The 23404-nt window shown below is 40.0% G+C and overlaps 1 protein-coding gene across 2 annotated transcripts in view; it reads right to left on the bottom strand.

The window, feature by feature from the left end:
• The window catches only part of Tmprss7 (transmembrane serine protease 7), a 40218-nt gene extending 17056 nt beyond the window's left edge, over window positions 1-23162 (bottom strand). Inside the window, exons 1-10 of one of the 2 annotated variants that reach the window (XM_027412587.2) lie at window positions 23115-23162; window positions 20695-20902; window positions 16495-16625; window positions 14139-14206; window positions 12654-12847; window positions 10917-10955; window positions 9931-10159; window positions 8579-8709; window positions 7175-7287; window positions 365-471 (exon numbers count right to left, since the gene is read on the bottom strand). In XM_027412587.2, the coding sequence (XP_027268388.2) occupies window positions 365-471; window positions 7175-7287; window positions 8579-8709; window positions 9931-10159; window positions 10917-10955; window positions 12654-12847; window positions 14139-14206; window positions 16495-16625; window positions 20695-20902; window positions 23115-23162 (1268 nt within the window). Of the gene's footprint in view, window positions 1-364; window positions 472-7174; window positions 7288-8578; window positions 8710-9930; window positions 10160-10916; window positions 10956-12653; window positions 12848-14138; window positions 14207-16494; window positions 16626-20694; window positions 20903-23114 lie in introns of those variants that run through there. The other variant, XM_035444640.1, reaches the window with a different exon arrangement.
• Between the last annotated feature and the right edge of the window lie 242 nt (window positions 23163-23404).

Here is a 23404-nt window from a genome sequence, read left to right as displayed (position 1 = left end):
CAACCATTTTCCAGTGCTAGGACATAGCCTGGTCAGCTAGTCCTCTTCTACAATGACAAACTGGCTAGTACTCTTTTTATTCTTGGACCTACAGAATGAGGTGCCCTGGTTATTTTTCCTACTGGCTCCAAGATTTGAACAATTCAACAATACCTTTGTAAGACATAGACTATGCCCACAAATAGCCCAGCAGCATAGAGAATGTGTGAAGATGAGGATCCGAATTTTGCTTTCACCACAGGTGCTAACTGGCCACATATGTTTCTGAATGCCTCTATCCTTGGCTTCCTTCTCTCAGAGAACTGAAGACTCCTAGAGGACAGGGAACTTTCCATATGATCCCCCACATAGGAAAATCACTTACATGTGTTCATTAATTTCCCACCAGCCATGCTCACAGCCTTTTATGCTCTTCTTAGTTATTGAATAGTTGTAGAACTTCAGGGCTATGCCAAGAGTTGTTAGGGGAGTCTGGGAAAAGCAAAACTCAAGTCAGAAAAATGCCTCAGTAAAAGAGAGTGTTTCCAGTTAAAATGTCCTTTCTTGCTCGTTACTCATTCTTTTGGTTTATTGTTTTAAAGGTATTCTACTCTTTGTATTACATAGCCCTTGGTGAGATATACCATGATGGGAGGGAGAAAAAGAACCCTGGAGAGGGGGATTGTGGAAAACAGGTGCTATCAAGTGGACAATGGCAAAATGGGGATGGGAGAAAGGATAATGCAGGGGAGAGGGAAGAAGGGGAAATAAGGATACTCAGAAAAGTCATAGGGAAATATTTTATAAGTTCACTCAAAAATACAGATATGTGTGCATAAATATATATGTATATTAAGTATATGTGTGTTTATGTATGTACATGGGTTACATTACATGGGACAACAGTGCTCCTCCCAAGAGCCATGCACTATATAACAAAATCTCCAGTGCCAGGAATGGAAAACTTCCTTATAGTTGTTGGTCAAAGGAACACCAGTCTCCCCAAACAATATGGGATATTTCCATTGCCTTTCAGAATGTTCCCTTTCAGAATGTGAAGGTAAGACCCTATTATTGATTAAAACACATTCATCAGACACAGGGCTTGGAGAAATTGAGCTGGAAATACTTGGAAGTCTCCTCCATAAGAACGATTGCTCATGGTATTGGAAAGTTCTAAGCATACTGCCAAGAGAGAGAAGCAATCAGTAGTTCTACCCAGGTATAAAGACTATGAACCACAAAAATGACTAGCCAAGCAAGTGATCCCCCTTGGTGCAATAGTGGCATGTTTATCTTTGAGGTAAGCAACAGCTATCTAATTTGACTGAAGGCCTGATAGCAGGGAAATCATGCCTGATACGATAAACCTAGAAAACTACTCATAATTGGTGAGGTCATAGGCCCTACAGGAGAATCTACTGCCACCATCTTCCTACATCAATACAATTTCTAACTGTGCTCTAAATACTTACTCTTACAGATAAGTGTAACTTTCATTCCTCATCAAATAAGCTTCTTACTGTAAAGATGAAGACTATTACATAGACACAAGTGGTCAAAATGCACACTGTGGGGTGACCAGACATAACTGATAGACCTGCAACACAGTCCCTACACCAAAGGCTCAGGAAAAACTACTGAAGGGTGGTGAAAAGATTATGAGTCAGAGGCCCAGTATGATTGCTGCTAGACAGTATACCCTAAAGTTACACTGTGTACCCACAAAATATCAACATGTAGTTTCCTGAACAAACCAGCATAATGACAATATTAGTTGACAGGCTATTGTGGACAATGAAAATTCCACATGGTCCTGTCCCTAGATGAAGAGTGGTCAGTAGCTACTGAGAGAGGAAAGACCAGTTTCTTCCATAGAGGTGCTTCCGCACAGATTGTCCAGTTAAAAAAGATTAGCCCTGGATTAGCCTCGTATATATATGAGCAACACTAAATGAACTCAGTAATTGAATATTATATATATATATGTATATATCTATATATATATACATATATATATTAATAATAAAGAAAATACCATGAATGTGGATGGGAACAGGGAAACCCAGAGGAGGAACTTCATGGAGAGGGAAGAATAGAAGTGATACAGATGAAGATCTTGTGTATGAGATTGAACATCAATAAATAAATAAATAAATAAATAAATAAATAAATAAATAAAATTACTTTTAAAGGTTGTAAGAAATAACTTTATAATTCAATTCTATTGTATTTTTCTTTAGATTGATTTTAGCCATTAACATATTGTTCTAACAGATATTTTATTTTGGTTGTGCATTTGTGTGTGCGTATCTTCTAAGTGCATGATGTATATACACAGTTGCTTCTTTCTAATGTAAATATAGATAGTCATCCATTATTACGCACCTTTGAGAGAGATTAAATCAGACAGTTCTCATTTTACAGTTCTCATTTTAACACCATAATAAACCTTGTAGGCCAGTACTATTATTCCCATTTTATAGAAGACAAAAGGCATGGCTAACTGTAGGTGATTAACTTTCTGGAGGTTAGGAAATGCAGACCAGAGATTTAACATAATCTTTTACTTTAGCCACATTCTGCCCAGTATGTCATGCTTATTGTAAACTCATATGAGGGATTTGTGTAGAATAGGAAATTATCTCAAATAGGCATTGGAAATTTCTATGGCAACGATGCCTGCATATTTCCTTCACAGAGGCAGGGAGCAAGTGACTCCCTTCCAAGCCATCCCATCATTTTCCTCTGTGATATGGAGAGGGACCTTCATGGCTCACAGTAACCCTACTAAAGGCTGGTGGACCTTGTCTCATGTACCTTCTATGTCCCTTCCTCTACTCCTCACGCCCTTACAGGTGTGATATGCTCTTTCCCTTATAAAGGTTTTTTTCTTTAACCTTCAATCTCTAGCAAAATACAAAGTAAGCCAATATTCTTATTACATTCTGACTAAAAGTCACAACAGTGTTTATGGGCTTTCATTTTAAGTCCCTAGATTAATATAGAATCAATATTTGTCTTAGATCAAAGGAATTTCAAACATTGGCAGAATTTTAGGGAAAGGTGAATTCCTTATTCTGGATGTTGAATGCATTCTGTGGTTTGGAGGGATTGGAGAAGGAGAAAATGGTATTTTCCCCTTCTCTTTCTTTGGTCCTTCTATTTTCTCTTACCCTCTTAACTACCCAACCCTCTGGTCATCTGAGATACTAAATCCTGAAAATCTGGCAAAGGGCAAGAACTAACTACTTGTTTGTAGATAGCCATACTAGTGATAACAAATAACTTTAGGATACTTGTCACCGGGACACAGAATTTATCATCAGATTTAGTTAAAAGTTTAATTATTTGAAGTATTAAATTTGTACAGCTATGCACAAATGTTCACACATGTCAACTTTCCCCCTGCCTCAGGAGCCTCCCCTTAGCTGTTCCCTTGAAGGCAGCACTCTTATCCTAGGCAACGGTAAGGCAGGTCTGATGGGAAATGTACTGTGTATGTCCATCTTATTGGCTGTTAAATAAAATACTGTTTGGCCAATGAGACAGCAAGTTAGATGAGACTAGGAGTCAAAGAGGATTCTGGGATATGTAGTAGAGAAGTGGTGATCCAGGCAGGAAGTGACATAGCAAGGAGATTCATATTTAAAGAAGGAGAAACAGAAAGCGTGCCTCTTTTCCCCTTCGCTCCTGCTCCAGCGGCACAATGTGATCCACAGGCAAGGAGGGACGCCAATAAGGGGTCCAATAAGATAAGTCTTATAAAATATATAGATTTATGATAATTAAGACTGAGCTAACAGATGAGAATACTAGTCATTGGCCAAGCAGCTTTAAATCTAATACAAGTTTCTGTGTATTCATTTGGGCCTAACTTGGGTGGGTGGCTGGCGTAAAGCTCACATGTGGCAGTGGTGCTCTGGCGGCTTTTAGCAGAAAGATTTATCGTAACAGAATGGTGTCAGTGAGCAGGATGACCCCATGCTCCGAGGTTTCCAGAGAAAGAGGTCAACCTGTCGGGCTGCTGAGAGGCATCAATCAAAATCCATATGTCCATATGCTCATGCTGTTGTGGTGCTCTTGGGCATTGCACTCGGCACTACCAAGATGATAAAGACAGATCCAGATAAAGAAAGACCTCTAAAGGTTTACACTGCATTTAAAAACATATGTTAGGGGGTGAGAGAAAAAGTAACAGGAGGAAATAGAGTAGCCAGTTGTGGTGGCACCGGTAGGATTTGCTGAAGGAAGCAGAGGCAGGCGGATTTCCACAGAGAAACCCTGTCTCGGAAAAAAAGAAAGAAAGAAAGAAAGAAAGAAAGAAAGAAAGAAAGAAAGAAAGAAACCAAATAAGATGGAAAATACACAGAGAATCTGGATACTATATGCCATATTGTTGTCTTTAAATTGTTTGATTGCCGAGAAAAAACTTATTGCTGCTAAAATACATTTGATTATAAATGCTGCTGAATTAATCCAACTTATACATTTTAAAAATGCTTTGACTTCAGAATTTAAGTCTAAGGACAGGCTACTTAGAAATAAAGGTTTTGCTTGTGTTTCCACAGAAAATGAAAAGCTATGGATTTCTTCCAGACTAATATGGTTTGATCAAGCAAGACCCCCTGAAGCTGAGATGCTACATCCTTACAGACTACAAATACAAGGATTTGGTCAGGTTTCTATGTTTTATCCCTTTCAAAGACCTACAGAAATATGGCATTTAAATGGTTTAGGGTTTTTCTTGGCAGTGAGACACAACTGCTCCTGGCACACCAATTCCGTCAGAAAGGAGGATGGGCATCGAAGAAACTCATTATGGAGTTTGCTTTCAACATGGCAAGATTAGCCATTTGGGTAAGAAACTGCTCTTCCCTGGACTGTTTGTTACAGTATAAGCTGGACATACAGGACCCACAAGAAAGTGACTGCTGAACTTACAAAACAAGACAGTACTGAAGGGTTCCTGTCAAAATGGAGAAGTGTGCCAGACACACTGTGGCCTATAGGCTGAAGATGGATGCCCCAACATTACAGAGGAACTTAGGGTGACTGTCCAGGTAGCAAGATGTCTCTGTCAATTCTAGAGTTTATATATTATCCTTCTGTGGTCTTTGATAGATTTGAAGACAGATAGTTATGGTTATAATTTCTTCAGTTATTATAAAAGATAAGTTACCCTCCTTTTTATTTAGACAGAAAAGAGGAGATGATGGGGAATGTACTGTGTATGTCTATCTTATTGATTGTTAAATAAAATACTGTTTGGCCAATGAGACAGCAAGTTAGATGGGACTAGGAGTCAAAGAGGATTCTGGGATATGTAGTAGAGAAGTGGTGATCCAGGCAGGAAGTGACATAGCAAGGAGATTCATATTTAAAGAAGGAGAAACAGGAAGTGTTCCTCTTTTCCCCTTCGCTCCTGCTCCAACGGCACAATGTGATCCACAGGCAAGGAGGGACGCCAATAAGGCGTCTGATAAGATAAGTCTCATAAAATATATAGGTTTATGATAGTTAAGACTGAGCTAACAGATGAGAATCCTAGTCATTGGCCAAGCAGCTTTGTACCTAATATATCTCTGTATTATTTTGTCCATCCATGCGGCAAGCAGAACTCCGGCAGCTGGTGGAGATTGCCCATGTGGCAGTAGGGCTCGGGCGGCTTTGGTGGAAAGATTTATTGTAACACAGGTCCCTTTTTCTCTCAGCAGCTCTGCAAATGCTTCCCCTTGGTAATGAGGTTTCCCTCCTTGACTTCTTCATTTTCCCCTGTAGCACTGTCACCATGTGACAAACTGCATAAGTTGTTCCTCAGTATCTTGGGAGGATTGGTTTATGGAGTCCCCCACATCTCCAAATCTATGGATACTCAAGTACCTTACACAAAAGGCATAGTATCTCTATAATCCACATGTATCTTCTCACATACTCTAAATATCAGTATTGTTCATAATAGCTTCTCTCATGCAATAGTTTTGTAAAATGCAGTTCTACCCTATTGTTTAGGAAATAATTGTGTTTAGGGAAATATATATATTTATATTCAGTACAGGTGCACAGTTGATGGAGTCATTAACTGAATTCATAGTTGTGAAACCCACAAATAGGGAGGACTCATTGTATATGTAGCTTGTGAGACTATCACCAGTCTCCCCCTACTGGAAGGTACATTCCATGAAAGCCAAAATTTCATTTAATTTTCAATTTCAGATTTTCTGTCTATTTTAAAACCTGAGTTCCAGGCCCACAGTTAACATTCAGTGGCATATTGATGAATTTAAACTGTATGTATTTATTATTTACATCCAATCCAGTTGTGATGCTACACACTAATGATTTTATGCATATGTACTAAGTGAGCAATTGTTGGGAGCCAAATCTCAGAGCTTGGCATGAGATCCTAGGCCATGCTTGGCAGGCCACATAGTTAACCTTTACATAGCAGCTCCTTAGAACCTCAGCTCAAGAAAAGAAACAACTTGACCCAGTCCTCCACCCACAGGCTCAGTCACCTAGGCAACTCCTTCCTGGACCTCTTACTCATGAACTTTTTACCCTGCCAAACATCCTCTTTGTGACTTCCTAATATCCTGCCTATACTAACACCTGGTGCACAAACAACCCATTCTGCCCCTCCCCATATAGCTGACTATATAAGCTAGCCTGAGAAAAGTAAAGTTTGCCACTTGATCAGAATCCTGTCTTGTGGTTGTTCTTTCTGCGTCTCTTGTCCCCATTCCCTATCCCTGACTCTTGCCCCAGATTGATGTCCTACAGGTTGGGACAAGCAATAGTGACATTTTCCATTTCCATGTGCTGTTATAGTAGGAATATAAATAACCTAATCAAATTTATTATTTTATCAGAGTCCATTCTGAAATAATATATCTGTAATAAAATAATTATTTGATCCTGCAGCAATACCTTTAGATTTTAAAATACAAATAAAAATAAAACAACATGGAGAAATAAGATCAAATCAGGTGATAGTAGTAGGTAGCTTGACAGCAGAAGATGTAGATGATGAAAAATTTCACTTTCCAGATAGTATGTTTCAATCATGTTTAAATGTCTATATCTCTTATCATTAAGTGGTATTAGTCATAGAATTTTAAAAACAAAGTGATTAAAACATATTTTACTAAAATAAAACAATCCCCCCCAGAGATACTGAGAAGATCTAGACTACCTGAAATTTCCAGGTGCACTTGCACTTCGGAGGATAGTAGCTTGGGTAATAGGGACTTGAAATTTTCCCTTCAAAGCTGTTGATGTCCTTGACCAATATCGTGTTTTCACATTCTGAAAGAAGAACCCAGCATGATGAAATGAGGACATGGTTGTATACTTTCTCTACACATGCATATTTACCCAACTAATGAACTGACATAATTTTAGATCTTTATCTCTTCAAAGAAAGAACACCCCATAGATACTTAGCTAATGTCAGGGCCAAAGGAAATGCCAGTTCCCAAAACCCCAAAATGTAGTTCAGATGGCTAGAAATAGGCTCAGCCTGACTAGAGGAGGATTTCTGGGGGAGAGATAAAAGCCAGCATTCCTTGGGAACTTGTGAAGCCAGTTAGCTTCTATCAAAATAAATTATGTCCCTTATCACTGGCATAGGGACAAGTGGCTATTGGCGTTGCCTATTAGCATACCAAGACTGGTGCTGGCCTGCAGGCTCCCTTGGTATCAGAAGTACCTGTTACACATTTCAGAGGCAAGTTAGCATCCTGCCTCTTCTCACCTCCTCTGATACCCTAAGCTCACCCCCCAACTCACTGGTTTCCCTTCCTCTAGCTATTCATTCCCATTATAAACTATTTATCTGTCTCCCTTTCATGCACTCTCTCTCTCTGTCTCCCTCCACTCTTCCCTCTCTCTTTCTCTATCTCTCTACTCTGATCCTGCTTCTTTCATGACCAGGTCCAGTCTGCTGGCCATCTGCTACTTCCTTTCTCTGTTCTGGATTCATAGATCTATCTATCTATCTATCTATCTATCTATCTATCTATCTATCTCCTTTCCCTGCTCTGAACTCTTTCAGATGCCTCTAACTGATATATATATAATATATATATATATATAATATATATATCTTCCCTTTAACCAAACCACAGGGTAGTCATGCCATCAGTTTATACAGCTAACATGTTTTTCTCACATTCTATATTTGTTTTTCAATCCTCACTTTTGCTCCAGACCTGTAGGATATGATTACTTTCTTTAAAGCATGGTTCTGGATTCAGAGACACACCAGAAGCAGGTAAGTAATGGCACCTAAGGGGCCAGAGCTTCAACAACAGACTCCTTCCTCCAAGCTCTCCACCACATTAGTTCCAATCTTCTCTATGCTCTTCCAAAAACACTTTCAATTCCCCTTTGCCCTTTTGAGTTACCTAATCAACATCTTTGTGCTAACAGTTCTTTATTGAATTTACTATGATATCCTCTCTTCTGAGTCAGAGTTCATGTCCAGTACAACTTTCTTGACTGGCATGACTAGTATCACAAGATAGCCTCAGGATAGAAAGATAACAGCATCTTCAGGAGTATTGCAAGTGACTTGTTTAAATTGGAGAAGACTTACTTTGTTCTGGAATGACTTCAAAATATGCCCGGATCCCTGACAGCCTCCGTACATAAGGAGACTTCAGTGTCACCAACATGAGATTATTTGTAGAAACAAATGACATTAGTGTTCTTGTGGGCTCACAGATTCTGCAACCAGATAACAACACATGAGTAACTGCTTGTTTCTTTGATAAGTCTCCATACTATACCATCTCACACATTTCCAGAGTCATCACTCAGTTCTGAGTCAGTCTCTGATGGTTAGACCTTCATCAGTGAATAGTCGTAGAGCTCTACAGATAGAAGAAATCTAGAAGAGATGCTAAAGCATTCATCTAGAAATGACTACAAAGGGATTTTCTCAGATGGCCACCTTTAGGTTCTCCTTGAGAGCAAACAGGATATAAAGATGATTGTGCAATGGCTTGGCTCCATGGGTCAGCTAAATGAAAGATGCTGGGCAGTCAAGCAATTAAATTTATGTAAATGCCGGCGTTCTTTCCATGAAATAGTAACACATGCACTGATGCTGCCCCATTGCTCTGAAGTAAAGATCAAAATGAGGTAATAGCTCCAAATCTCCAGAAGGATAAGAAGAAGCTAACTACCACTGAGGGGAGACAGGAGTGAACTTACTTTTCATTACACATTATATATTATGTTTGGACTTCTAAAATGTACATTTCTCACCAAAATACAAATGTGTATTTTGTATTTTATATGCACACATATAAAGCACTGTGATACATCTAAATATTGTTTAAAATAATTCACATACCATTTTAATATAGTGCCTAAATAAAGCTTAATTGTCATCATTAGCTTATGGAATATTAAGTGCCCATGATAGAAACTTACTATTAAATTTTAAAATTTAGATAAAGGTAAGCACTTGTATATTTAATAAATATATATGAATGACTAGATTTATATGAAAATGTAACAGGAATTTTCTGGAGAATGAAATTATAAAGTAGTTGTTACTATTTTCTCTGGCCTCTTTTTCTCTATAATGAGCACCTTTGTAATTAAAGAATTTTTTAATCGTTCAATGTGATCTAGTCATCATAGACTATTTATTCTCATGTTCTGTGGATACAATAGACTCTGCTGTATTCACAGTGAAAGTCAAATTACCCAAAATATCTGATGTTTTTTGTGTATCTTGCCCAAAGTCTTGGTTCTGTGGATGTTATGGGTCTTGTGTACTATAAGTGAACAACACACTCATAATCTGACAGACACAGTATCAGGGTGTCAAGGTCAGTCTTTGACACAGTGGATGTACTTAATTTTTTAAGCAAGGGAATTGTAAACAGAGAGTATGAAAACCTTTTTCACCAAGTAGCTATCGAGCGTGCATCTTACCTGTACAAGGTGGCACTCCGGATTGGCAAGAGGGAGTCGTAAACAGTCAGGGAGTCAGTGATGCAGTTGTCAGCTTCCAGTTGGATGGACTCAATTGAGAGACGAATCAGATAACCCACTATGGCCACTAGTTTAAAGTGGCACATTAACTGTCCTGAAGTTGCCGAAATTTCCAGAGGATAGCGGAGGGTCGGGTGATCTGCATAGAAATACTTAGAGCAGCCTTTGTCTGTGGAGAAAGAGCTTTCCTTAGTCTCATCCCCTCTTCTCCCCTCTGTCTCTGTCTCTCCCTCTCTCTTTTCCACCCCCCCCCCACACACACACACATTGCTCTTAAGCATGACCTCTCTAGAAATCTCTACAAAAGAGCAGAAACTGTCATATGGAGGACATTTGTTTTCCTTGCCAGTCTAGACTTTGTACTCTTCTCTTTTGGTGACAGAACGTATTATCTTGGAAAACGGCCCTACTTAGCCCATACTTTAGTTGAGGTTAACTTCACCTCTGATCCCATAAGTGGATGCATAACCAGACTGGCCAATCAAAGAAGTTGGTTCAGGAAGGGTCACTTCTGCCAATCCATATAATGCGATTTCAGCTCAGAAGTTCTATGAGATTTTAATGAAATCTGTGTGCAGTTTTCCACTATGACTGAGAAATGCGATCAAGCCTAAGCTTTGACTTGCTACTACAATGGAAACTATGCTTGAGAGCGAAGCCTCGACAGAAGAAGGTAGAGATATAGAGTCTTGCCAGCATTTCATTTTAGAACTTGTTCCAACCATGCCTAAAGCCAACATATTCCATATTTGTCTCAGCTATGTAATACACCAGCCAATCAGGTTCCTTTTGTGCTGAAGCCTCTTATATTGCTGTCACTTGCAACTAAAAGAACATTAAGGGATCGCATCATTAGAAAAAGCAATGTCTAGTAGTATATATACACACTAGTGAGGGGTAAAGAAGAAAGAAATTCATGAATTTACCAGATCCTATGGTTGAAGAGTAGTCTGACCGGAGCCCAGCTGCATTGAGACAGCATAGAAAGAAGACTGTTAGTTCCAGAGGTTCATTTGTTTAGAAAAATTGTTCTCAGTCCTTCTTTAAAATAATCAGACACATCAGACATGGCTCGTACTTAGTCCAGTGAGGAGCAGAGTTATTGAGATACTTAAGGATAAATAGAACCGATAGGAGATAACAGCCCCTGAAGCTCAGGATCAATGAGAATTCATCACGCTATTTTAGTTGCTTCCAAGCATTCATAGTTACAAATTTTAAACAATTCGAGGGTTAGAAAACAACTATATAAATAATAATAGTCCTATGACTGAAATAGTGTGAAATTTTCCATGAGCGTTTTCATTTGTATAATTGGTATTTATACATGCAAAATTTATATCAAAAGACAAAGCTGCAGAAATTTTGAGTAATATAATGTTTCACTGTCAAGACAAATGGTGCCATTGTGTTTCCAGGGGGCCGAGGCACATAGTCTCATTGGGAGCATTGGTGTAGGAAGGCATTAGGGAATAGGACTGGGGGTCAGATTTCAAATGCTTGCCTTTCATGAGATAGTAGGAAACCTCTAGCCAGCTTCTAACTGACCACAAAGTTTTTTTAAAAAGATAAAATGATGGCAATGCAATGAATTTACATATTTTTTTCTCCTTAGCTCAATATGGCAAAGAAGATAATGAAGTATGGTCAGCTATTTTCATCCTGTCCAAACACACATCTTGGTTCCTAGGCAACATCTGTGTCCTGTTACAAGTTATTGCAACATGATCTTCCACAAAGGGCACTAGACCTATATGGGCAAAAACCAGGCATGTGGCACGTTCACTTGCACATGGTGCAGGGGTGCATTTGATGCAACTTTTACTGCAGTATTTCCCACACTAAATACAGATGTGCAAAAGCCTCAAAAGATGGAGTCTGATTTTCACACATGTGGGCTCATTTTTGCACACAAAAGGCTGTGTCACCCTGACCCCACCTTGACCTCAAAAGTCTCAGTAAACTCAGCAAAAATGACCTAGCAGATAAATGCCCTTGATGTTAATGCTGGTGACCTGAACTTGATCCTTACAGACAGGAGAGAGTCAGCTTCTGCAAGTTGACCTCTGATCTACACACACTTGTGTAGGTCAGACACACGTACAATTTGAAATGCAATTTTAATAAAGACTCAGGACAGCCCGTTCTCTTTCCCCCTCTCTGTGTACTCACCATGTCTGTTCATGCCATGCAACACTTTCCCTTCACTGAACATTCACGTGACCTTTCTTCTGTTGTCCCCTTTACTCTGCCTAGGGAAGCCTTCTTTCTAATTTTTCCCTCCTCATCCACGGACCAAACTAAACTTTCAATCCCCAGCCACAACACTCACAAAACGGGACAAAGGAAAAGGTAAGATAAACCTTAGTAAAATTCTTCTATTCTAGAACTTTCTTCTCTAGGGACTTTATTCTGAAAGTGCCTGAGGTTCATAAGCACACGAAGGAACACACATTAATAAGTGTAATTCTGTTCACAATTCTACTTTTCAATCATACTGTGTATAACATTTAAGAATTTCCCTCACCCACCATAGCTGCAATGTCCAGCTAGCCCTCTGCTCCAGGAATTGTGGAAGACTTTATACTACAATGTTACCTCTGATGATGGTATTGGAAGTGATATTGGAAGGAATGCTTAAAGGAGAATTACCCAACAATCACCATTTAGTACCACAGAGTCCATATCCACAGCCAGACCCTGCAAGTTCCCCACAGAGGTGCGGTTTATGATGCTGGTTTGGATGGAGTCCTTCAAGATGGCCGCCACACACTCCTCACAGAAGATGTGGCCCTTGGCATGTGGCATGACAAACACAATCCAAAAGTGGACCAGGAGACCACCTTTGTTGTTACTACTATAGTGAAAAAAGAGAGAGAGAAGTGTTCAAGGACGTATCTTAGGAAGTAGACATTCCAAGAAGATAGAAACAGACAGATTCAAGGCCACTGAGAACACCCTTCAAGTGAACCCAACGCCCTTCCGTAGGTTGTCTTTGGTTCTGCTATAAAGATTGGAAAGAGAAAGTGTCATACTACATGCATTCTAATCACTGTGTTGGATGTGTGCTCTGCTCACTGTGTTGGATGTCTGTTCTAATTATTGAATTCAAATCTGGAAGTGTTACTGAATACCTCCATTTCCACAGAGATTCTTTTAAGGCTATCAACCCGTAGTCACTACCATAATGACAATTTAGTTCTGTATCTCAACATGTCTCCACACAGTATTACATCTGCTTTGTCCAATTAACCTGCTAATATTTCATTTCTGCAGATGGGAAAATTGAGGACAATTTAGTTCAAAATCACACAGCTAATATACAGTGGAGACAGAAGTCCAGTTTTCTTTTGAAACTGACCATAGACCGGGTGTTGGTGGCGCACGCCTTTAATCCCAGCACTTGGGAGGCAGAGGCAGGTGGATCTCTATGAGTTCGAGGCCAGCCTGGTCTCCAGAGCGAGTGCCAGGATAGGCTCCAAAGCTACACAGAGAAACCCTGTCTTGAAAAACCAAAAAGAAAGAAAGAAACTGACCATGGACTCTGCACTCCTGGTTGTGCAAATACTACGTGCTTTATGGTAGAAACATATGATGGTGCTCTGTAGTAAATAACTTGGGAAATTGAAGTGAAGGAAAACCAGTTGATTCCCTCCCAGGCTTCTCAGTACCTTGCCTATGTTCTTGGGGTTATGAGTCTCTGCAGCTATATGAAGGGTAAGAGAAATGTGCTTATTGTATACAGGGCACAGCTTTTCCTCAAATAGTGTCATTCTACAATGACTCTTTTTTTTTTTTTCTCTCAGATAATCTCTAGTGGCCAGTTTGTCTCTAGACATATTTTAGAAGGTAGTACATTGTGCCTTCTTCCTTCTCTATCATCCTCCCACCATGGTGGCCATGTGTGTGACCATTGTCTCCAGAGGTACTGAAATCAGAATTCCAAATGGATGGAGGAAGGCAGACTCAGTAGATAAAACACAGACTTGGTGTGACAGCCTGGCAGACAGTTGGGTCATTAGTTTTCCTAATGGACTGTTCTCCAACAACGAATTGTGTCTGAATGGGGGAATCTCTGTCCTCCCAGGGCCATAAGCAGGGTATATAGTAAGGATAGTAAGAATCCCAGAACAAGGAACAGGTGTTACCTGACATCTGTAACCACAGACTGCTTATAAAATTTGGAGAAAGCAGATGTTGTGTAGACAAGATTTACCTGAAAACAAAGAGATTGGATCATCTTAATTCTTTCTAACTAGGTTTCCTTAGGGACACATTCCAACAGCTAGTAGTGAGGAAAACAGGCCTCAAACCAAAGGCTTCTAACTCCAAACCCAGACTTTAGCTCCTGAATTTAATGGCGTCCCTATTTCTGAAGCAATTCTTAAGACACTTATTCTGCTGTGAAGAATCGTCAGTTACTCCTACCCATTTGTTTCTGTCTTTAAAGTCTGTTACCAAATTTAACTTATGAGTTTTTCCCATTCCTAATGTTAACTTCCGCCATAGTTAACAAATGTATTTTATTGCCTGTTTCAGATCTCCCAAAGACAAATTCCAGGATTAGCCACAAGGCGGCACATGGTGACCATGGTCAGGCTAACTATGAGGTCAGCTGGTACAAAACTTCTTAGTTGGTTCTCAAAGGAGACCTTTTTCAATCAATATACCTTCTTTGTCCTCGATTAGCTTCCCTAATGCTAAACTCAGTCTCTATTCCAACTCCAAACAAAAGGCACACACCTACATACCCAAACCTTAAAAATTCTATAATATTGCAGAAAAGAATATGAAGTTTAAAATAACCCTGAGGAACAACAACAACAACAAAAAAAAAAAAAAAAAAAAAAAAACATTGCCTAAACCTGCTGGGCTACATTGGTTTGGTTTCAGCCTACCAGCCTAGTAGGCATACTTTGAGGCATAATCGGTGCACCTATATTTGAGGTGAAGGATTTACCTTGGTAGCTATTGGCGATCAGTATGATGCCATCTGACCACTGTTGACATTCTCAAAGCCTCTCCTCATCTCTCACTGCAGTGAGTCCCTTAAACCCTTCTGTATTGCTACCAAAGTCCATATTAGCCAAAACCTTCCCATGCTTGCTCTGTTCCAGGAGCCCTGAATAGACTTTTTTCTTCTAGATGCTTTTAGGGAATCATCTGGGGAAGTAATCAGAAAAATGCATAATTCATGGTACTTTTGATTTTGTATTATGTATGATGCAAAAAAAAAATCCTGGGAATCAGATTAAACATCCATTAAGAGGGAATTTGTTAACTTTGAGACTATTAACACTTGCTTTTAAAAGAATCTTTGCTTGCGTCAGCATCATGAGATGCAATGTTAAGAGAAAAATATCACACTGTAAGAATAATTGCTAATACTCCAATAATGCAGTGCCCTCGTGTCCTGGCAGGCCAGAAGCAGGGCTCTGTCTCTGAAAATGACATTGAAAAACTGGTGATCTCTCCCTGGGGAGTGGATGGGGGGGGAATGGGATGGGGGTGTCAGTTGGGGGAATGGGAGGATGGGAGGGAGAGGGAACTGGGATTGATATGTAAAATAAGATTACTTCTAAGTTAAATAAAATTTATTTAAAAAAAGAAAAAGAAAAACTGATGATCTTTTTTCAAGCATAGTTTTCTGAATTTTACTAATTTTTATATTATTTATTATTTGGACAAAAAGGACATTTTGGTTTTTGGTTTGAGTTTTTTATTTTTGTTTTATTGTTGTTGTTTTTAAGTGAAGAGACAGCCACTGTAAGGCTGGAAAAAAATATGTAGAAATCACAAAATTAATCAGCATGTTTGAACTTCAGAACTGGAGAATATTATAAAGATCACATGCTATTCTCTATTTCACACTGGGGAAAAACAGAAGTTGAAAGAGTTGTCTCCTTTTAACATTATGAAAAGGAAGAATGTGACTGTATCGTATAGTGAACATGGGCTAAACGGAGGGCAGAAAAGCAACTCAATTTTCTTTTTTCTTTTTTTTACCATTTTTAAATTTAAATTAGAAACAAACTTGTTTTACATGTCCATCCCAGTTCCCTCTCCCTCCCCTCCTCCCCTGCGCCCCCCATCCCATACCCTTTCTGCTCCCCAGTGAGGATGAGTCCTTCCATAGGAGAATCTTCAAAGTCTGTCATATCCTTTGGAGCAAGGCCTAGACCCTCTCCCGTGTGTCTAGGCTGAGAGTGTTCCTTTATGTAGAATGGACTCCCAAAGTCCATTCGTATGCTAGGGATAAGTACTGATCTACTACAATAGGCCCCATAGATTTCTGAGGCCTCCTCACTGACACCCATGTTCAGGAGGTCTGGATAAAAGCCCAGATGAACTTAATTCCGTTTTCTTCCAGCAGCTTTCTTTTTGTTCCCTGCTTTCTATTTCCTAAACTCCCTGATCTCAGACACTTAGGAAGCCCCACCTATACCCCACCCCTGCTCCTGCAGGCTCCACCCTCCTGCTCCCATACTGGCGGTCTGGTCTCACCACTTGCTGTACTGTCTTCGCCATGGAGAGAAATTCCCTGGACTCCTTCTGCCGGTACTCAGGAAGAAACTCAATATTGGTGATGCAGAACATCCCAACAAAATAAAAGGCGTCTTTGCTCTCTGTCTTACCTGCAAAACAAGAGAGAATGCAATGAGGAGATCGTGGCAGCTGAGCAATGCCTGATGCATGTTGGCAGGAGTCTCCTAAAATGATCTCGTCGTAGGCATACATACTTGAGGGCAACATAACCTGTGAAAGTCAAAATAGACTTAGTGACATCTCTTCCATCATTGCAGCTCTTAACACAGTCTACTCTTCCTGTCTGCTACTGGGAAATATAAAAGCAAGGTCTGAAGGTAAAAACTATACTTCTTGGACTTTGTTCTAGTGCCTCTAGAGAGTTAAGAACATACACAGTTTTCGTAAGTTCCTTGTCTGTAAGCTGTAAGGTGGTAAAACACAAACCACCACAGTTGGGTACAGTAAGCATGATGGGGGTAAGAAAGAAGAAATTCCCCGAGTCCTGGGAGCTTCCCCTGAGCTCCTGGCTGATATGTAAGTGAGTCAGTAGTGAGGCCATGCTTTTGCTGGGCCCAACATATGGAGCATTTATCCTTACCAGAATGACCTTCGCCTCAGCATGGGGTCACTCCTACTCAAATCTGCTCTGGGAACTGTAAGACTAGATTTTTTGGCGTGAACCTTGCTGACAGATGGATGGAGCCAAGGCTGGCCAAATCTGCATGGGCTCAGAGTTCATGAGAAAGAGGAAATGGTTGGGGGAATTGAAGTCTAGTCCCCTTGTTCCCCTTACAATATTAGGGGTTGAACACGTGCTAGGCAAGCACTTTAGCACCAGACCACAGTCTCCTCTTCGATTCTAAGATCTGTTTCCTCTTCCAAAGCTCCCCATGGATTTTTTTTCAAATATCTATCTATTCATTCATATACTTACTGCAATGCTGGCAATCAAACTCAGGGCCATGCACATGGAGTCAAGTGATCGTCCCTGAGCAATATTCCTGTCTATTGTTCTGTCAAGATAATATCACAAGGACATCCCAGGCTGTCATTGAATTCCAAATCTTCCTGCCTCTGCCCCTCAAGTGCTAGAATTACAGTCATGTGCTGTCATGCCAGGCTTCTCACAGGTCATTGCAACCCTGTTCTCTGTGGCAGCCACCCCTGGCCCACCCTTTCAAGCTCTCTGAGGGAATTTGAAGTAAACCATTGTTTGATCTCAGCCCCCAACATGGTAAATTCTTTGCTTACCTTTAGACCACAAAACATTCGGTGGGGAAGAAAAAGATGGAAGGGTGTAGAAACGAGAAAGAGAATATCCCTGTGCTACACAGGCCTACTATCAGCTGAGGCTAAACAAAAGATGGTTGGATTTAGAGGATGATTTAAACTATAGGAGTTACAGAAATCAGCCCTCTTCTGGAGACTATTTGGGGTCACTTTGGCCAAAGCAAAGAAGTGAGGCTGCGGAAGGATGGGGAACACAAGGTAAAGGCAGGAAGCCTGTTTTGGGGGAACACATTTTGGTCTTGTATTTGTTGGGCGTTGGTCATCATTTGGTTTCTAACTTTGGTAGCTCATCTTGCCTCACCCTTTTGGTGCCCCACTAGATCTCACACTTAAGTAGCACTGCTTTTTGTTTTGTTTCTCCACAGAGACAACTTCTATGTACTTATTTATTCATTTATTTATTATTATTTTTTAAAGAATCTGACGACATCCTTCTCTGATCAAGGGGCAAAACAGCAGCAATGCAAAAATGATCAATTTAGCTTCGAATCCAATTATATTTACTTAATACTTTTAGCTCAGCCCAGTACACAAGACCCTTGCTGGTTTCCTTGATTAACTGTCTACCTCAATTCTCATGGCCACATTCTATGACCAAATTGTCTATGTCAAAAATAACCTGTTTTCTATTGAGCAATTCTTACTTATTCAAATAAGTTTTCTTTTGTTTCCCATTAAATGACCCTCTCTGTATTATTTTATACAAATAAGCTACTTCTGTATAATGTTTTTCTAAAACTTTAATTATAGGGAATTGCAAACATGTCTATTGGAATGCCAGGAAACTATGGGTTATAAATGCTCTGTGTTCATATGAAGTGTGTTGTCTTCATTGCCCATTGTCCTGTCAGAGTATAATCTCCTTGGACTCAGAAATGGTATCTGGCTTACCAGTCTGTCCCATTCCTATCACAGAGGTCAACTCACCTTTGCACTCCCACAGTGTATCCAATAAACTTTCAGGAGACCATTCTGAAGGCCTTCTCCCAATTCCATTGGGTACCCCTCTCCAATAATTACAAAAGAATTACTTCCAGATGAAAACACAACCCACGTCCTTTTTTGAGTACCAACTTGTGGGCTTTTCAAAAGTAGAAAATGTGTCAGTAAGCATTCTGAAGATTGCATGAGTATGTGGATTATGCCAAATTATTGAGGATCAACTTATAAGGATAAGCAAGTGACCTAAATTGCTCAAGAACATTCATGAACTCTTTGCCTAGAATTCTCTTGCCTTACAATCACATTTTAATATCCTTGACAACAGATATATGCAAACTGCTTCTCAACTCATAGCATTTCTGACACCAAACATGTAGGTTTTGTCTCTACATCAAGCAAATCTCCAATCCTCTGTGGATAGCAATGTGTCTCCAATGACTCTGTGTAACTTACACCGACTAAACAGTTACTGTCTCATTTCTGTAATAATGCTCTGGCCTCGGATGCCAACTACAAGTAGTGTATCCCAAGCAATCCACGTTTCTTCTACAAATCAGAGGTTCCAAAAACCTCCTCAGCTGTGATCAATTGTTATAATAGTTAACAACAATTACTCGTTGTTTATGGCTTATTACATATGATTTTTAAAATAATTTATTTAACTAATTTTATGTGCATTGGTATAAAGGTGTCAGATACCCTGAAACCAGAGTCACAGACAGTTTTAAACTGCCATGTGGGTGCTGGGAATTGAAACCAGATCCTCTGGAAGAGCAGTCAGGGTTCTTAACCACTGAGCTATCTGTCCAGCCTCTACATATGATTTTATAAAGAACACAAAAATAAACCATTAGGCAAACCACATCATCATGGTGAAGCCTAAGCAAGCCTGAGCCTAGAAGCTGCTGTCCCTGTGGGGCTAGAACACAGCACCTCTCACCAAATTTACCAAATCAGGAATGTTTGGAACTTGATCGATGGGTATTTTTATGGATGTCCTATTACGAAGGCATGATTGATTAACTCATTAACCATTGATGATTGAATTTAATCTCTAGTTTCTCTCCTCTTTTCAATACCATCTAGAATTGAAAGATACAGCCTGGCCATGACATGGTTCCTCTGCCTTTGTGGCAGGTGCCAATCATATTACCAATAGTAGAAAACCAAAACAAAAAAAAGCAATATTCTTAGAAGTTCTCTTTTAGCAAATAAGAACTAAAACCATGATGAAACAACAAAAGACATTCCCACCTACTATCATTTAGGAAGTTATAAGAATGTCATAAGCCCCGTGTCAGAAACCAGGGCTGAGATCACAGGCAGGTATTTCACTTATACGCTATTAAGTGTACTTTATATCAAATGTATTACACACAATGGGAATGTCAATGCAAGTCAACCAATGCTATAGTTACCAGAATGAATTAGTAAGTACTCCGAAAGAATGAGCCTAGTTGTCACATCTGTCCCAAAGGATCAATCAGATTGACAAAAGCATAGTTACAGGGGCAAAAACAGAACTGGGAGACAAAGATGTTTATATGAAAGGGGGCTCGGAGAGCCGGAAATTTAAGGTTGCCTAGAAACAGGCTGTGGGTGGAATGAGGAAATGAAACAGCTTAGTGTTCCATTCATTTTTTAAAGGCTACAAATGCATTGCACTTATGAGTGAGGCAACTCCCCCTGGGCATTCTCCACAGCTCCCTTCCCATCCCTCATCCCCCCTCCTTTGTCCACCCATGGGAAGGAAGTGATGGTGATAAAGAAGAAATGGCGGACAGTTCTGGTGGCTTTCTCCTTAAAGTCTCAGTTCCATTCTTGGAAGCAGTGTGTCTCTCCGGGAAAGAGGACAATTCTACCAGAAGTACCCAGAGATGGACTAAGGCTGCTGATTTAGGCATGACTCACCCAGCTCCCAAAGGAACATAAACTTCAACTTACTGATATAGAGCCACAGAAGTGTCCAGGCTGTGACAGCCAGGATGAATAAAAACACAGTGAAGAGAATGATCTTATTTTGAACATTCCAAAGAGGTACTCTCTTCTTGGGCTGCTTGCGGGACCTGGCTTTGCCAATGGGTTTTCGAGGCAGTCTTCTTCCAGGTAGCTTCCCCGGGACACTGACCACCTGAATGGAGATGTTAGATATCTTTGAAAGAAAAGACAAATTATTGATTAGAGGTCATCTCAAGCGTAAGTGGAGTGACTCATGACTCATGCAGGAGACATGGGTGCAAAAAGGCCTATCAGTCAAGGCCGTGTGAGTGCAGTAATGGTTTTCAGTCAGTTACAAAATGGAGCTCAGAATATCTAAACATTCATGGCAGGTGAAATAGCTCAGTGAGTAAAGGTGCTTGCTACCAAACCTGAGTTTGATTCCTCTAAACCAGTGATTCTCAACTTTCCTAATGTTTCGACCCTTTAATTCAGTCCCTCACGTTGTAGTAACTGTCCCCCACATCATAAAGTTATTGTCATTTTTACTTCATAACTGTAATTTTGCCACTGTTATGGATCCTAATAAATATCTGTTTTTCTGAGGGTCTTAGGCAACCCCTCTGGAAGGATCACCGGACCCCAGAAGATCACAACCCACAGTTTGAGAACCATTGCCCTAAACCCACTAAGGCAGGAGAGAACAATTCCTGAGAGTTATCTGCTGACCACATACATGTATACACTCATACACTTTCATTGTGTAAAAAGAAAAGAAGAAACGAGACATTGTGTTGCCCTTAGAGTGCATCTCCCAGATTCTCTGCAACCCTACTGAATGAAGCAGAGGAGCAGAGGCCTGACTTCTAGGAGCCAAGCAGACAAAGGGATTTAAAGGTTGGGAAATGAGGAAAGGCCTATGGTGTCCCAATGCCTGCGTTGACACGCCTTATTTGTGTATTTCTTTGGTGTTTGCTTTTAATTTGAGTTTCAGAAGGGATTGGGTTTGGAAACATTTGTTTTATGAGACAAGATCTTATTAGGTAGCTCAAAGTGCCCTTGAATTCACAATTCTCCTGCCTGTATCCTGGGTGTTGGGATTACATGAATGCATTATCCTGCCCAGATATTTTGATGGCTTTCAAAGGCTTGTTATTATTCTGCTTTTCTCATGTACTCTTATTATTTCTGCCTGGTGCCAAGATTGGAAATAAGAATCCAAGTGAGTTTCTCACAGAAATATATTGATTTCCTCATTGTAACTTTCTGACTGCCAGGTTAGGGAGAAAACCTAAAGAGCAGTGGTGATCTGTGCAGGCCTGGAGGATGGGACAAAACACAATTGTTTTGTCACTGACAACCACTACACTGACTGGTGACTCAGTTTCTCCATCATAAATAAAAGAATAATTTTAAACGAAAGCAAGGAAGTAGCTGACTCATTGGCTGGTAAGATTGCCGGTTTGTGTGCATTCCATTGCTTGAAAGGAGGAAAGATACATTATTTAACTGCCTCCCCTCCCCCTCTTTTATTTTCTCCTCTACCTTCTGTCATCTGATGCTGTGAATCCTTTAATAATGCATATGAGAGTTTAGCTTCTTAGACAAAGAGATTTATACATGTCAGGGTAACTAAACTCCAATGATGAAATAACTTTTAAGCACACATTCTTTTAAAGGGAGTGATCCAGGAAAAAATAATAATAATGAAGAAGTAACCCCCCAATAGCTCTGCTATAGTTTTCTCACACTCTCACCCTCTTTCTTACTCTTTTCTTCAAAGTGTCATGCCTTCCAGTCTTTAATCCTGCCAATTAATGGGATAATATGGGGCCAAGTACACTTTGCATTATTCATGATGCCCTCATTCTTTTTGCCAAACATCCTTGTCAACCTTTGGAATGGAATGCTGCTTGTATTTCTCATGGTGAAACTGAACTGGACAGACTTCATTTAATGTGGTTTCTTGAAGGAGTGAGTTTTTTTTTTTTCTTTTGGGAAGTAAATAAACCACTGTAGGATGAGTCAAGTGAGGTGTCAAGCTACTTTTGCGCATAGCATAACACCAAAAGAGTAAAGGAAATGAATAGAAATGCCAGCACATGTAGAATACCAAGGCTCAAGCTGGATCTTTAAGTACCAAAACACATTATAGGCAGGCTCAGTTTGCCCTGATGATTAAAGTTTAAAGTGGAATTTACAAAGAGATCAGTACAATTTCCTTGTTTTCTAAAAACAGGTACTACTCAATTGCCAACTACAGTCTTTCAAAACAAGCTCATGTTCACAAAATCCACTAAGTACTGTAGAAATTAAGTGTTTATTTTTGTCCTTTTCATTTTACAGCCACGTGAGCTCATTTCACTAACAGGGTCAACAGTGCATGCTGTTCAAGCGAGAGTGAGGGCTTCCCGAGTTGCACTTACTTTCAGGTCTGAGGATTTGCAGGAAGCATCACTGTTTTCTTTGTCCATTTCCAGGCTTCTGTGTGTGACCACGTCAGGACGTCTGCAGGCCAGCCCGGGTCCACTCACTCCCTTACATGCTGCCTTGAGAAGAATTGAGAGACAGTCACTGTGTTCAGCTAGCTTACAGAGGAATGGAGTCAGCTTACCTTCCCGGGTCCAGTTCAGAAACTGAAGCTGTCTCCTTGCTTCACTGCAAAGTTAAAGGGACCTAGTGTTCAGTGTTTCCCCCACAATGAAAAGTTCTCAGT

Source organism: Cricetulus griseus, chromosome 4 (assembly GCF_003668045.3).
Source record: "Cricetulus griseus strain 17A/GY chromosome 4, alternate assembly CriGri-PICRH-1.0, whole genome shotgun sequence".
Taxonomy (NCBI): Eukaryota; Metazoa; Chordata; class Mammalia; order Rodentia; family Cricetidae; genus Cricetulus; species Cricetulus griseus.
Note: the sequence above shows the minus strand (reverse complement) of the source record. Positions and strands in the feature narration are given on the sequence as shown.